The following is a 16,725-nucleotide window of genomic DNA, read 5'->3' on the forward strand; positions in this document are numbered from 1 at the left end:
GTTTGATCTTTATGCTGTTCGTACAGTCAACAGCATCAATATCTGACAAAACAAAGCGTGCGTTGCGTGCATAAATATCTGATACGACTTTATTACTAGGGCCGGTAGAAAATCCTATCCTACTTCCTACTAATGTGAAAGGTTTGTGAAGATGTTTGGATGTTTGTTACTCAATCCCGTCTAACCGCTAAACTGATTTAGATGAAATTCGGTGTACAGATAGTTTAAGACCCGGGGAAGGACTTAGGATAGTTTTTATCCCGGAAAATTGTATAGTTCCCGCGGGATAGCGATAAACGAATACTACGCGGACGGAGTCGCGGGCAACAGCTAGTTTTAGATATTTTTGCACGCTCCGCTGTGGTAGATACAGATTGACTGTATTGTACCTATGTATTGTACCTACCGTGGTGGCCTAGTGGTTTGACCTATCGTCTCTCAAGCAGAGGGTCGTGGGTTCAAACCCGGCTCGCACCTCTGATTTTTTCGAATTCTTGTGTGAAATTTACCACGAGCTTGCGGTGAAGGAAAACATCGTGAGGAAACCTGCACAAACCTGCGAAGCAATTCAATGGTGCGTGTGATGTTCCCAATCCGCACTGGCCCGCGTGGGAACTACGGCCCAAGCCCTCTTGTTCTGAGAGGAGCCTGTGCCCAGCAGTGGGACGTATATAGGCTGGGATGATGATGATGATGATTGTACCTACCTACACTTCAAAGCGCTATCACGAAATGAGTTAAAATTGTCCTCATTTTTAAACCTCGACTCCTCTTATTTTGCCGGGTGCGCCGGGTGTTATAAGTTTGACACCAATGTCTCTCTGTCTGTATTAACATATAACGGATGAACCGATTTAAATGAGGTTTTTTTGGCGTGAAAGCGAGTTTTCTAACGATGGTCGTAGCTATGTCTCATTAAAATCGGTTCAGCCGTTTTTGAGATATTGAGCTTTGAAATGACGATAGTTTTTTCAACTAGGTTAAGTAGGTAAGTTAGGTTATGCCCATTCTATTTCATCAACATTATATCAGCTGAAAAGCCGTCCGTCCAAAGTTGTAACTCACATTAACTGTTTTGTATGTGTACTGATATAGTGAAAAAAGTTTTTACACAGACCGAGTAAAAATCAATCAGTCAATGTCGTAAAGACTTTTTAAGACTTGGAAAAACTTTTCTCAGTTAAACTATATTATGTATGTAAACTCTTTAAGTATTGTATCTATAGAAATGGAGAAGCAAAAACACAATTTACAAATGTTGAGATACATGTATGTACATACGTTACCTACAATCGAACTGTAGTATGGCAATTGGCCACTTTCAGTGTTTAGCAGTAACAAAATAGTTTACTGCTACATAAACGCATATTGCTTGTGTCAGCGACAATCATGATGTATATAATCTAAGGTTTACTTAATAAAAAGGGGTTCTTGTTCTCTTTACGCACAACTACAGATATCGTCTTATTGACCACCACCTCCCACATCTCCTTATATTACAGAACCATTTGATTCTTGGCCTACCGTAGAACGTTCTCACAGTAAGTGTCATAATAAATTCCCTAGAGTGAAGCAATGCGATGTCACTGACATTTTCTACGAAAATGTTCCACAGTGGGCCATAATTCAGTTGATTCGAGTGTACAAGGACGGACTTATCCCTTGAAGGGATCTCCACCAGTCAACCTTTGAGTGGCTGAAAGGAGCATTCAGTTGGGGACCGACAATGAGTGTGTAAGTCAACGCACGTAAAAAGAGCTCTGGGTGGCTAGTGGAGGGGACACGTTTGCGCATCTGTCAACTAATAAGTCAAAGTCAATGGCGTGACGGCCGCGCGCGCGCTCCTACGCCCCCTCCCGCGTCCCCCACTGCTCCGCCGCCAATTTGGTCCGTATTTCGCTCACTGCGCAGGTATGTCGCCAAGAGCTCTTTTTAGGTGCGTTGATTTGTAACTGTAACATAGCTCGGTCGTTATTGTCATCGCACTTCCTTCCTAATTAAGCGTATCTAGGTCTCAGTGTAAGGCCAAATCCCTTACGGCCGGCCGCGATTTAACCCGTTCATTGCCGGGCCTGGCGGATATGGATCCAACTTTTAGAATGTCTAGCTGTGGTCGGTTTTAGGATAGCAAACAATTTGTTTTTACTTTGATTTCATCGGATGCCGTGAACGCCGATGGGCGTCTGTCTACAGAAGCGTCGGCAGAAGTACGTAGCGCCAGGCCCAGCACCGTAAGGGGGATCCATATCCGCTCGCATACTTATTGGAAGTCCGAATGTAATGTTTGTCAGAACGATCGTTTGTCATAACTCTTTTTTCTCTGAATCCAATAATTGTTCAGAATTGTTATAAAACAAACTTAACCTAACCTATAGTTTTCTATAGGATGACTATTTAAAAAACCAGAAAATTTTTAGGTTGCAGTGGGAAAAAAATTATGATAAACGATGATTCGGACAAAAATTACGGTATCTAGCAAAGCGTATGCGAAGTTTGGCGCTCCCGTTTCGTAGACTAACGTTTCGTAACTCAACCCTTAGCAGATTATTTGGCTGGCTTCTGAGTCAGTAAGCCGAACAACTATTAACAGAAATTCGTTTACCCTTTTATCCACTACACATTTTTACCATTTGCTGGAATAAGTTTTCGCTTTCACATTTGAGATATATTTTATTGAAGTCAAAACAATTCAAGTCGCGACGTCCGACGTGGTTTATTTTATTTACGTAGGCACATCTTGTAGACATTTTGGAAGATTCTGTTACATTTTCCAGGTTTTCTAGTAGAAGTACAGAATGACAAAAAATAATTTCATAAAAAATTGTGGCCATGAAAATTGAGGCGGTTTAAACAATGACCCTATCACGTGATTCAACATGGTCCGTTCTTGTCACTTGGTATGATTCATGGTAGTTCTTATCACATGTAACGGAGGCAATTAGATGTACCTAAGCATTACCTGACACTTCCCCCCAGTTCAGTTCATACGAGAACGAACCTCATCGGTCAAGCTCAAAGCTATGCAGTTTATTAATGTTTCCTTTCTCAGACCTGAATACCTTTCCATCTAGGATTGGATCTGACTAAATCCAGTTGGTCCTTTGTACTGCACAAACGAACTGAAATTGACACACTTATAAGCTGTGTAGTAGCATTCTTCTTCACAGTTCGCTGTTGGCGTCTACTGAGGAACGGCATTATAGTTTATTACTCTCCTTGTACCTGATTTAATTAATAAACATAACGAATTTAATTCGCAATTAACAGTTAAAAAGTTACTTAATTGCATCGAAGCATTTGAGCGCCTGAATAAAATTTACGGCAATTTGTTGCACCGGCGTTGTGATTTGGTAACGGAATCTGAAGGGGTTTGGAACATGGCATTTGAAACTTACGTCGTTGTTAGCATTCTCTTGCCAGTCTTCTTCTCTCCTACATGCAAGTATCAATTTTATTTAGTTTTGTATTTTTAAGGACAAACTACACATGAATTTAGAAAAACTCAGAAATGCGAGATCGGATCGGAACCCACGAAATTCTGCATGAGGGCATAGGTCAAACCACTAGGCCACGACGGCAAGTAGTTTAGAGAAGTCGAATTAAAAATACCAATAATGGAGGAAACTGTTTCAAAATTCACAAATTAATCCAACGTAGCGTAAGCGTTAGCTTAGTTCGTTGTGCATTGAGCCGTAACAAAAATGAGCTTATAACACCGTCAGACCTTCAGTGCCTTTTGTGTGAACATACTAGTTTTGACCACTGTACCCCGACACGATTTGCCACAAGTTGCTCTGTCGATATACTACGGCCCATTCTGAATAGCGCAATAAAATAATACAAACAACAAGCCAGAAAATGGTGAGCCAGCGATCCTAATTCTGATGACTCTAAAATTTACTACGAAGACTCAAAGGCTAGGTTTATTTAGCGTCATTTATGTCTTGTATTTGGTCTATGTTTGTTTTTATGGCGTGAAATAAATGTATTTTCTTCCTTTCCCTTTCAAGGGTGTTCAGTTAACAACAATTATACCCCCCCTCACTTTTACTTTTACTAGAGAATAGAGACATAGTGAAAGGAGAGCATGAAAATGGCACCTTTTAAAGGTGCTGTGTTATTTTTTAAACGAACTTCTACCGGAATTTTAGCGCTGCGACTGGCAGAAAACCATAAATTTACGGGTTCACTTTTAGGCTCAGGCGCTTCGAAATTGCTTGTACGTTATGACGATGACATTGACCACGTCAACACCTGACCTTGTGCAATACGTACCTACAACCAAATAGTTCGAAATAAGGTTGTCGCAGCAGAGGCCATATCGTCTACCGCGCTGACATTCCATCTACCATCTCTATCTGTATCTACCCTCGTCTTATGCTGTCTGACAGAAAGAAGTGGTGAAAACGATTGTTATTCCAGTCGAAGAAAAGAACAAGGTTTATTTGAAGGACAACACCTCTGATCTATTTTAATTTCCATTGCACAGGTGATGCTATAAAGTGCTTCGACTGCAACAGCGCAAACAACTCAGCGTGCATGGATCTAAACCTGTCGCGCATGCGTGGCATCGTGCCCCTTGTCGACTGCTCTACCGCCCTGCCCAATTCCATCAGCAAGCAGTTCTTCTGCCGGAAGATCACGCAGACCAGTGAGTTACACAGCTTTCACCTTTGTTTCCCAAATACCACCTGAAATGGGAGAAAGTGGTGCACACTTTTATTGTTGCAATTTCAGTTCCTTTCTTTAATAGTAACTGCTTTCTAGAAGCTTCTGCTAGAAACGCTTTCTAGAAACGTAGCTTGTATATATTCCCATCTCAACGAACATATCCTTGGGAAGCTGAGTCACATAGTCCTCCTGTGAAATAATGTTACGAGTCTCAAGTCAGAAATTAAATACTCAGATTGGCCAGTCAAGAGGTTATAGCGATTTGCAAAGATTTCCAAATCTCTTTTTAGCCGATTACGGCGAAACAGAAGAAGGAATGAGTTAACATTTTGACGCGATCGCCGTTTTTACATCCTATTGAGACTTATGAGTTGCAAGCCTAATGTCATCATACAGTGGCAAGTGTCAGCGTGCTAAATTGCAGAATAATGCAGTTTAACAGTGCGTGGCAAACTACACCTATTCAGACACGTATTGATATGCCTCAGGCAAAAATTGAAGGATAATTCATTCAATTTTGAACCTAACAGATCTAATGCAGATTCGGAACTTCCTTCTTACCTGTATTCAGAATTTGGATATCTCAGTTTCGTAATTTGGATTTTTTTAGTTGCTCGATCTGACTTTGCAATGTAGAATATGAGACCAAATTTCGAAATATCTTCTATCTCACTCGCTCTTTCACTTTTTAATATGGAGATTTTTTATTTTTCGAACATTTACCTCGTACCGAAAATTACAAATAATAGTATGATAAAAAATAATTAATCAACTACTTTTCTGAAGTGATGCACTTTCTTATACATTTCGTTCCTACTTTTAAAAAAGCTCTTAGGTACCTCATAATCGATAATATTTCTAACTGAACTTTATGTACCTATGATTTGAGATACAACATTTTTTCAAAGTAGCTAGCTAAAATGTCCAAATCATAAATAAGCAATTGAAAATTATCCAAGACACTGTTTTTGCTGATATCTGAACCAGCAATGGTTGAAACATGCGTGTGACACGATATGGGAGTTAACCCCTTTAATGAGATGACCTCTTTCCGTTGGTAAAGATCCCATTCTGATTGTCATCTCAACAAGAAACTTGGGAATTTGTACTCGAGAAGATTTCCATGAAGGTTTCTTGACAAACGAAATATCGCTAGATGGCGTTAGTATCGAAATGTCCGTTTGACATAAGTCTTGCAACGATTGGGTTATTGGGTTATTTAACCAATCACAAACGTATTGCAAATGTCAAAGTTGCCAAACGGACCTTACGATACCCGCGCCAACTAGCCTGACAGACCCCAAAAAACTATACAAGGGGATCTACGAAATGGAAAAAAATCAGAGCAGTGTTATATTATTAGTTCTATAAAAGAGCCGTGTTGTAGATGGCGCCAGCTTTTGATTACGCCATTTTGAAACTAGTTTAACAAAACTCTTTTATTTCTTTTCAGTTCTTCGCCCGAATCAGACTCCAGAAGTCCGAATAACTAGGGGCTGTGGCTGGGTGAAGTCAAAAAAGGAATGCTATTCAGCAGACAATAAAGACCGATTGGAAACGGTCTGCCAATGCTTCGGAGACATGTGCAATGCGGCGTCAGCGTTGAGAGACGTCAAACTGACAGTTCTAGCGGCACTAGCCGCCATCTTCGTTTCGTTTAGGAGTTGGCGGGGAAAAGTTTGAATGTGAACTGGTTTTTTTGCGATTTTTGTCGAAGACTGTGACTCTGGCCATAAACGATAATTGTATTTGGTGAAGATTTCCTGCATTTTCAGTGCGAACTTTCAGTATTTTTGTGAGAATGAGTGCTTATTTTGAGTGCAATGTAAAGAATAAAACGAATGAAAATAAACGGGTGCAATGAAAATTTTGTTCATAATTTGTTCTTTAAAAAAGGTGAATCTGCACCTTCAAAAACTAAAAGCTTTTTGTCAATTTAGTTGATAAAGTTTAAATTGTAGTTTCATCTATCACGTTGAACACTATCTGTTGCATAAAACTTAGTTATCGTCGGCTGTATACTTTCTAGTTCTGGGTAAAGGCCACAACTCAGAATGAGGCTTGGGCTATACCCACACTGTATGGACTGATAATTCAACACAAACCAATCAAAGTGTTGGTGTCCCGAGCTCCGACGAAGTATTCCTTCACTGAATAGCTCAAAGTAAATTTCTAATATAATTTCGCACGTTAATTTTAAGTTGCAAACGCAGTTACTTAGTTATCTGAATATTAGTGTAATTAGTTTTAAATAAAACAATACATGTAAAAATCAAAAAAAACCCGACTGCCTTAAAAAATACAAAAAAAAAGAAAACAAGTCTAGTGGGCTCGAACTCTGTTAAGTACTTACTTAGCTAACTTAAAGTTCAACAGTCGGGTCGGGACCCATTAGGTACTAAGAATTTTTGGGCTGGTCACGATTTGAATGGGTCTCGAATGTTGAACTTTAAGTTAGATAGGTACTTAACAGAGTCCACTAGACTTGTTTTCTTCTTTTTAGTATTTTTTAAGGCAGTCGGGTTTTTGATTTTTTAAATTTATTGTTTTATTTCACACTTTTTTGATATTTCTGTGAAATAGTAGATTAAAACAATGAAAACCCATATATATTAAGAATGGGCTAATTATTAGCTTTTTTAATTTATTTATTTTTAAACTCACTATTTGGCGCCAAAAATCCGCCGTTTTGATTTTTCAAGAATTTCATGTACCCAGTGTCACTCACGTCATCAAGACGAATCCAATGACGTTTCATTTATTAAAATCGGTTCAGCCGTTGAGTAGTTACGAGAGGGCATAGCAATAGTCATACATCATACATACATACGGGTCAAACACATAACCCTTTACATAATCCTTCTTCGCAGTCGGGTAAAAAGTACCTAGGCTGCGCACAGCGAGCGAAAATCGCGAACGATTTATCTGTCGCTGATTGTAACACGCTTACAACGCATCATTGATCAATAATAATGTCTACTTAGCATTAATGTCTTATACTTACTATGGTCTTGCACTCACTCTTGCAAAACAAATACTGCTCTTAACTACCTACTTATTTGTCTAACATCATTGATTTTATCATTATCTTAAAATTTGGGTTAACGGAAAAAAATCCGTTACTGGTATGTCCATGACAGGACAGGTGCCATCACCCTACTCCCTACTATAAAGGTAGGCTGAATGCCACGGGCATTTTATGACAAAACCATGTCATAACTTAGTCCATATAGTTGTCCACACCAGAATACGGCCGTGGATTGTCATCTGATCAACTTAAAAGCCGGCATTGACATGATGAGTAATGGCATATTGACGGCACCCGCCGTCACATTCGTTACATTTATCTCCTACTTATCTCCCTTTAGTTGTAAATTAATTAATCATTGGACAAATAACGTCCAAGAGACGAGTAATTTCTTAGCTCTTTATTGAGAAAAAATGAAATTTATAGTTACTACAGTTTTGTTGTTCGCATGCGTTGGATATGGTAAGTCCAATATTTTTGCCTCAGTTTTCTCAATAGGGAATTAGCAGTGAAAACCAATCTTGTCATAATAATAGTAAAGCAAATATACCGGCGACTATCTTTTTTTTTTACTTTTCTACATATGATTTATGTAAACATACACTGTTACGGCATATTAGAATATTTCACTTCGAGGACATCAAAATATCAAAAAACTAGGGTGCCAAAAAATTAAAGTTAAAGAAAAAACAAGTTTAAAACTGTTAGGCAAAGTAAGATTTAACGTTCGGGACTCATTTTAAAATTGTGACTAGCTCAAAAATTCCTAGTACTGTTACTCCCTCGACTATTCGACTTGTCCCGACTATTAAAACTAGGTTACAAAAGGAGTTACAAAAAAAAACTACAAGTGTAATCTGTCTCTGTTATTTTTTTATTTAATCACAGTTTCACGGTTTTAACGTACGATATAAATCAAATAAGACTACCCAGTAGAAAGACCAGTGGTCAACAACGTCGTATTCTTATCTCTATGAAACGTGATATTTATGTTTATTTGACATTTCGTGACCGGAGCTTGACCTAGCGAACTTATAGTGTCTAAAGCGATTTAACTTATAACTGCGCTATAAAAGTAAATTAATAGTCCTTTAAATTCTATAGATATCTAACATGTTAACATAACGTAGGCATAAGTAATAATTAATAGGTATGTGTGGTGACGGTGATTATAATAGCAAAAAGAAAGGTTTCTAAAAAACTTTTGGTAAATAATTTCGGAATCAATCCCGGAAAGTCCTTCCCTCTTACCTTCCATTCTGCATTTCTGCGCAGTCAACACGTGACCAGGGCTGTTGCCATGTGGTCAAAACGTCGAGGTAATCTTAGCAATAAATATCAGTTACTACAAAATCATTTTTTACAAACCAACACTTACAAACGTCATGTAATTTTACCCGTTTCCTCAGGAACCGCAATCCTCTGCTACGAATGCAACAGCGTGAACAACAGCATGTGTCTGGATCCCACCATCTACGACAAAGAGTCACTGAACAAGTACCTCAGGGTCACAGAGTGCGCAGAAGGTGTCCTCGGGCATCAGCAGAGGGATTTCTTCTGCAGGAAAATTGTACAAACCAGTGAGTTTTCCTGAAATGCCTAACGTCGGTACTATAGTGTAATTCAGGAGACGTAAGCAGGACCAATTACACCCTCAGTAATTCATAATGGGTCGTTCACAATCATATTTACTAAAACCCCCACCCCACACTTTTAATTATGTACTTTAATTCTGTATGCAACATTAAAACAAAAAAAACTTACTAAATACTGCTGGTTGGTCCTGCTCACTCCCGAATCACCTGTATAATTACCATTTTCTTGGAAGATAAAATAAGGAATCGATGTTTCTGCTACTAAACGCACCTAAATTATACCTTCTTCCATTTGGCCGCATTCAACGTAGAGCAGCTCGACTGTCTGTCTATGCGAAGGGACGTAAGTTCGATTTGACCTGCTACCTGCTGCGAAATTCCACTATCGCACCTCACGCCGAAAGTCTAAATCTCATCGATATCATCTTGATGAATAGCTATCGACCACTGTGCGTTTCCTTCGGCACTTCCTGCCACGTACAGTGAAACTGTGGAATCAACTTCCGTCAGCAGTGATTCCTGACAACTATGACATGGGGGCCTTTAAAAAAAGGGCTTATACTTTCTTAAAAGGCCGGCAACGGACCAATGACTCCTTGAGTAGTTGGTACTCATGGGCAGCGGTGATAATTTCCCATCAGATGACCCCTCTTGCTCGATTGCCTTCCTCTCATAATAAAAAATATAAAATTTAATTTAAAAATCAAAAATCCCGACTGCCTTAAAAACTAAAAGGAAGAAAATAAGTCTAGTGGTCTAGAACTCTGTCAAGAAGCTCATTTAAGGTTCAACAGTCGGGACCCAGCCAAGATTACCAAGATTTTTTGAGCTGGTTACGATTTGAATGGGTCCCGACTGTTGAACCTTAAATGAGCTTCTTGACAGAGTTCTAGACCACTAGACTTATTTTCTTCCTTTTAGTTTTTGAGGCAGTCGGGTTTTTTTTTATTTTTAAATTTAATGTTTTTTATTTTATACTTTTTTGATATTTCTATGAAAATAGTAGATTAAAAGTATTATAACCCGTATATATTTAGAATGGGCTAATTATTAGCTTTCATTTGATACCCATATTGTTGCAATACAAAATATATTTTTTCATTCCTCCGCCATTTTTTTTCGCAAACGCCATATTGAAATTATAGCCTATACTCCGACAGTTATGACGAATCCAATGATACCTCATATGTTACAATCCGTCAAGCCGTTTAGGCTGCAGCGAGGACCAAAGAAATGGACATACATACCCACATACATACATACATACAAACATACGCTCGAAAAACATAACCCTCCTTCGGGCAGTCGGTTAAAAAATACTAATTTTCAATAGGCGTCCACTCGCTCCGTACAAACTGGGTCAGCTAGCGCAGGTACACCCTTAACGTATATACTCGTAAATAGTCGACCAAGAAAGTGCTTTTACCAATTTTAACGACAATTCCTCCTTCAGAAATAAAACAATAAGGCTGACATATCGTGCGAGTGGAAATAGGCTTTGACGTTTTAAGCGCTACAAATGACATTCGACCAACACATTTCTCCCTCTGTTCCAGTACTCCACAAGCACAGAGACTCCGACGTGCGCGTGACGCGCGGCTGTGGCTGGGTGCGCTCGCGCCGGGACTGTTACAAAGCCGACAACGAAGATCATCTGGAGACCGTCTGCCAGTGCTTTGAAGATGGTTGCAACGCGGCAGCACCAGCTGTCATCAGCTGGTCGCTTATAACGGGCCTAGTGCTGATTAAATGGTGCTAGTTTTCTTTTGTTTATTTTATTTTACACCTTCACCCGATATTATTAGTATGCAGTGGGTTAATTCCAGGGTTAGCAGCTGCTGGTTTGTTCCTGTAGTGGAGCGTCACTCCACTCCGTTATAGCATTCTATGGCGGTCTGCGAAGGGCTGGAAGAAGCGGATTCGTTGAACTGAGGACAGGGTGCAGTATGGCGCTCATTAAGGGAGGCCATGTTCAGCAGTGGATTGCTATAGGCTGATGATGATGATGGCCTGTTCTATATCTATGGCGTGAAGCAGTGCTTCGATCTGATATTGGGGCCCACCTGCAGATATTTAGAAGTCTATTTACGTTGAGCATACTTTCATGAAAATGTGATTTGTACAAAACTACATCTCAAGTGTATTAGTCCGTTAATTAGATTATCAGTAGACCCCGGATTTTTGTCGCAATGACGTCACAATAGGGTAGTTTGGGGATTAAATGGAATGGGATATGAAGGCAGTCGGGTTTTCGATTTTTTAAATTTAATGTTATAAAATAAAATGGTAGATTAAAAGTATAAAGTATAACCTATATATTTAGAATTGGCTAACTATTAGCTTTTTTTTGATATCCATATTTTATTGTTACAATAGAAAATATATTTTTTATTCCTCTGCCATATTTTTTTTTTGCAGACGCCATATTTAAATATTATATTTTATATCCTATATCACTCCGACAGTTACGACGAATCCAATGATACCTCATATGTTAAAATCCGTCCAGCTGTTTAGGCTGCAGCGAGGACCAAAGGAATTGACATTATAATTATGTACCTAAATAATACATACCCACATACATACATACATACATCACACTCCTTTGGACAGTCGGATAAAAATACGTAGGTACCTATCCAATATTTTCTGGTAAACTAGCTGACAATCTAAATAACATTTTTTTATCCAGGAACATTCCCAATTGTAGGGCGGCGCCACCGTCTATGTAAATGTAAACATCTGTGCCATTTTGCAATTGTTAATTTAGTTCAAAGAACGGCCATACCAAAACCTACAATATATATAGGGGGCCATACCAAATGCGTAGCTACGCAAGTACGCAGTGCTTCACGCACTGACAGATTATTATTCATTGATCTATAGATCATGCATAATGGCATAAAGCGCCATTTGTCAAAACGGAAATCAAAGTGTGGCAGCATCCGGCGGCTTTTGTTGCAGTCTCACTTGTTCACAGGGTATTGTAGCATCCGTACCTACCTATACCTACGTATGGTACCTATATATTATATGGCTATAATAAAACCTACCTTTTTTCTAAGATTTTTTTTTTGATTAACCTGTCCTCTCCCAGAGGCACAAATTTGTGCCCAAAATCCTTCGATCCTGTTATCCTGGGAGATGACAGATTAAAAAAATAGTTTGTATAATGTAAAATAAGTCATCACTATTTTGAAAAAATCTCGTATCTCAAATCAATATGTCAACATAATAGTTTGTTAGTTAAATTCACTTAGAAAGTTATCGTTTTTCTTTAAGTAGTGATGAAGTGCTTTACAATGAGGGCTATCGCGTATGAATTCGCCACTAGAGGCGCTAGTGTAGCGTGAGGTCTCCGAAATGTCAAATCTCATAGTTTTTGGGTGAGCTACGCGGGTTTATTTATAATTAGAATAATTTTGTGAATATTTTGCAATATCTGAAATTAATTATGGCAAATATGCGTTCCGGGGCAATGAATGTCTGTGTTTTGAGACAGTTTTGTCTTTCAGAAACCTTTGTCCTCCCTTTTTTACGAACAAAACGGGGACTATGCAACACTGTGGCATGCTCGATATTTTTATGGTACGGTTTTAAGGTGTATTAAATATGATTTTAATCTAAACTTTGTTTTCACGCCCGTAATAACAGACTTTGAAAGCCATACTTAAAAACCTCACGCAACAGTGCGCCATCTAGTGAGACAAAAAACGATAGCCTCATTTTCTATGTTTATGTCAGTTTACTATGTCAATGGCTGAGGTTTCCTGGTAGAAAACCTAGCGGCGTAAAATGGTACTAACCATTTCATCGTTTCTTCCAGTTTAAATTATGTTTTTGAAAATACTTTGTTTTTCTGTTGCGTATTAAATTAAGTATTAGAAAAACAATAAAGTACATGAGGCACGTAAAAATAAATTATTTTATACAGAAATAACTCCCTAAACTCTATGAAAAGATTACCTAAGAAAAACAAAACAAAATTATTAATATTACGCCTAAATACGCACCTATAATTACTGGTTTTTAACGTAATTTTTCTTTTGAATTGTATTTTATAAATGCTAAATATTTAAACCAGCAAAAATTCTCGTTTAGATACAGAACTACAGATTAGTGAGAACAGCGCCATCTATTATGACGCGTCAAACCTAAAACCACGTTCGTTCACTTCCAACCGTTTATAATTTACAACTGCTTCATAGATGGAACTTTAGTAACAACTCCATCATTAGTTTACTTTAACTTCTCACAATTAAATTATGAACGCATGAATTAATTTTAAGCGGATTTGTAATTATATACATGATGCACTAAAACTCATAACAACTCTAATAATAATGTAAGATTTCATGACAATTTAATACAATAAATTAATAGTTCCATTTAAACGTGTTATAACCTCCCTAACACCCAAGTCAATTTTTTATTTTCTTAAGTATGAACATCTAACTTTAGGTATGTCATTTATGATAGAGTGATGTTCAAATAACAATAAGTCCTTTATAAAGGACTCTGGGTGTTAGGAGGATAAAAGTTAAATTTAAAGTTACTATGTTTTTATTCACGAACTATAAAACGCTTGTTGGCAATAGCTGTACAAGTAGTATCTAATTTTGAACAATTCTAACAAGTCAGGTTGGCCGAGTGGTCTAAGGCGCCAGATTTAAGCTCTGGTTCCCGAGAGGGAGCGTGGGTTCGAACCCCACACCTGACAAATCTTCTTTGCCGTTTTTTACTTTTTTTAATGTTTATTTTATTGGTTACGTGATTATATTTTATAACGATTGTTTTTTTTTTGGCGTTTGATGATTTATTTTTATTTTATTCCGTAACTAAAATGACAAAAATGAAATCCTTACCTTTTGTCTTTCTTTATTTATGTCACAAACACTACCTACTTAGGATCAGAACATCTTAGATCTATGCGATGAGATGAATGACATAAATTTTCAAAAATTTTGGAGGGGGCTGTCGACACATTGCGTTTCTAAGTAGTTTTTTTTTTTATTGTATGTACTAATTTGCGGTAGGCCTAAAAAATATTAAGATTTACTTTAACACGTATTGTTTTTTCAATTAACTGGTGAATATTTTGAAAGTCAACAAACTACCTACTTAAATATTGTGAAATGTATTAGTAAACATAAAAAAATCAATGCGTGTTATATAAACTATATATACTCTGAGCAAAAATTAATTTGAACAAAACAAATCATAGTTTTGTAGGGGCCCGTAGTCCAGTTCTTTTCATTCTATGAATCGTCACAACTTATCACACTGACGTACCTACTTAGATACATGTGCTCGTAGTTAGATATACTTACCTACCTATTGCCAATCAGTCCAAACAGTCCGTCAGGTAGTTTCAATGTGTCATCACATCACAACTACCAATAAACGTGACGCGAAAGGTATCAGTCATGATGATGTCATTCCGTTATGTAATTTCCCATTCGTCATAACATAATACGTAATTGATTTTGCCTGTTTGCTTGGTTCGGTATAGTATTTAGAACCATTAAATAAATTGGTCAAGTGCGAGTGCGCGCACTGAGAGTTCCGTGCAAATTTATAGTTATCTGTGATCATCCAGTGTTAGCAGAGCCCTGCTCCTAAGTAAAATGTACGCAATGTGGGATCATTTTACACTGGTTATTCACATAGACGAAAAAAAATAAAAAACACTAGCTTTTGCCCATGACACCGTCTAGTCTGCGAAAAATTCACCGGGAATTATGTAATTTTCCGGGATAAAAACTATCTATGTCCTTCCTAGGGTTTCAAACTATCTGCATAGTTAGTAACCAAATTTAATTTTAATCGGTTCAGCGGTTTAAGCGTGAAAAGGTAACACACAAAAGGGCAGACAGTTACTTCGCGTTTATGTTTAGATCATGTAGGTCAGGGTTTCTCAAACTTATGGCTTCACGTACCCCTGTTAAAGTTTCTAGACGATAGCGAACCCCTACCCCCCCCCCTTGACTGTTGGAGAAACTAAAAATAAAAAATACAAAAAGACTCCAAAAACCAACCTTCATCATCTTATCTTGCTAGTCTTGCAGCCTGGTGGTTTTTGGAGTCACGTAAACCTTGTCGCGAACCCCCTACCGTCGAATAGCGAACCCCTAGGGGTTCGCGTACCCCACTTTGAGTAACCCTGATGTAGGTAGTCTACTCGTAGGATTATATAAATATTTTCAGTAGGTTTTTTATTTATTTAGGCCCTTTAAGGGATAAGTTTGCCTTTGTACATATTATTCTCTTGTTATCTGTTAATTTCATATGTTTTTACAATACAATACAGTAGGTACATATTTTGAGATTGAATTTAAATTAAATAAGAAGAAACGAAGAATAGGTACTTAGTTGATCTATTCAAATGACCTTGAGTTTGAGTTTAAATAAAACTAAAATTTTTACGAAGAATCGATCGTCAGGCAGTTATCACACTACCAGAAACTTATCAATCAAATCTACATACTCGTTGTCATGATTTTCTATAATCAAAATCAATCAACACGTCAATATTATCACAAATCGCTAAATCAGCAACTGCGCCATTTCTGTGTACAAACATACGTAATCTATTTGGAAAATTACCAGAATGTGTTCCTACTTATCTTTCTTTACACACCAAATATATATTTACAAACAAAATAACTTTATTTCATATGTAATAAAGTCTTAACTCCCATATTTGCACGCAAACGCATATTTATAACTGTATCTCTCGTAACGCACACACACGCAAAGTAAATGTTTACGGTACCCACGTGTTTGTATGCGTACACGCACACATTGCCACACAATCGTATTATTAATAGATTGAGTTTAATTCATAAAGTAGAATCGAAATAAAGCAGCAAATATTTATATATGACTTTAAATTAATAAATGAGTCGCATACTTCAAACTCGGGTAAATCCAATTATCACTTTTTTCGATAATCTCCCAAATGTTTAGCCTCCTAACACCCAGAGTCGTTTATAAAGGACTTATTTTAATTTTAAATCAAACTCTATCATAAATTACATAAAGTTTGATGTTCATAAATCAAAAATTTGACTTGGGCGTTAGGAGGTTATATAGAGTGGATTTATCTGAGTTTGAAATTAAGCGACTCAAATAATGAATATGAACGACTTGCATTTACCGGTTGCACATGGCTCTCGCGATAACCTCAGTCCACTTGCAGGAGACCTGCCATCGCTTTGTCTTCCAGTTCGTGGTCACCACTCGAGGACCTTTCTCCCCCAACGGTTATCGGTTCTTCGAGCGATGCGGACCGCCCATTGCCACTTCAACTTGCATACTCTTCGAGCTATGTCGATGACTTTTGAATTGACACCATAAAACAATAATTTCAACACGCAACTAAAATAAAAAAACATCGGCCAATTACGAGTCACTTTGCGCTCGCGGTTT

General features: G+C 37.7%; 2 protein-coding genes and 1 non-coding gene across 3 annotated transcripts; all 3 read left to right on the top strand.

Annotated features, from left to right (window-relative positions):
- Positions 1 to 3,150: 3,150 nt before the first annotated feature.
- Positions 3,151 to 6,538, top strand: LOC141440866 (uncharacterized). The gene is made up of 3 exons (XM_074105444.1): positions 3,151 to 3,438; positions 4,490 to 4,651; positions 6,125 to 6,538. Exons 1-3 carry the CDS (start codon positions 3,378 to 3,380, stop codon positions 6,352 to 6,354), a joined length of 453 nt encoding a protein of 150 aa, XP_073961545.1. The 5' UTR covers positions 3,151 to 3,377; the 3' UTR covers positions 6,355 to 6,538.
- A 1,422-nt stretch (positions 6,539 to 7,960) lies between these two features.
- Positions 7,961 to 11,058, top strand: LOC141440651 (uncharacterized). The gene is made up of 3 exons (XM_074105174.1): positions 7,961 to 8,161; positions 9,109 to 9,279; positions 10,851 to 11,058. Exons 1-3 carry the CDS (start codon positions 8,113 to 8,115, stop codon positions 11,051 to 11,053), a joined length of 423 nt encoding a protein of 140 aa, XP_073961275.1. The 5' UTR covers positions 7,961 to 8,112; the 3' UTR covers positions 11,054 to 11,058.
- A 2,872-nt stretch (positions 11,059 to 13,930) lies between these two features.
- Positions 13,931 to 14,014, top strand: TRNAL-UAA (transfer RNA leucine (anticodon UAA)). The gene has a single exon. It is a non-coding gene; the product is annotated as a tRNA-Leu (tRNA).
- Positions 14,015 to 16,725: the final 2,711 nt, after the last annotated feature.

Source organism: Choristoneura fumiferana, chromosome 23, assembly GCF_025370935.1.
Source record: "Choristoneura fumiferana chromosome 23, NRCan_CFum_1, whole genome shotgun sequence".
In the NCBI taxonomy this organism is placed as follows: Eukaryota; Metazoa; Arthropoda; class Insecta; order Lepidoptera; family Tortricidae; genus Choristoneura; species Choristoneura fumiferana.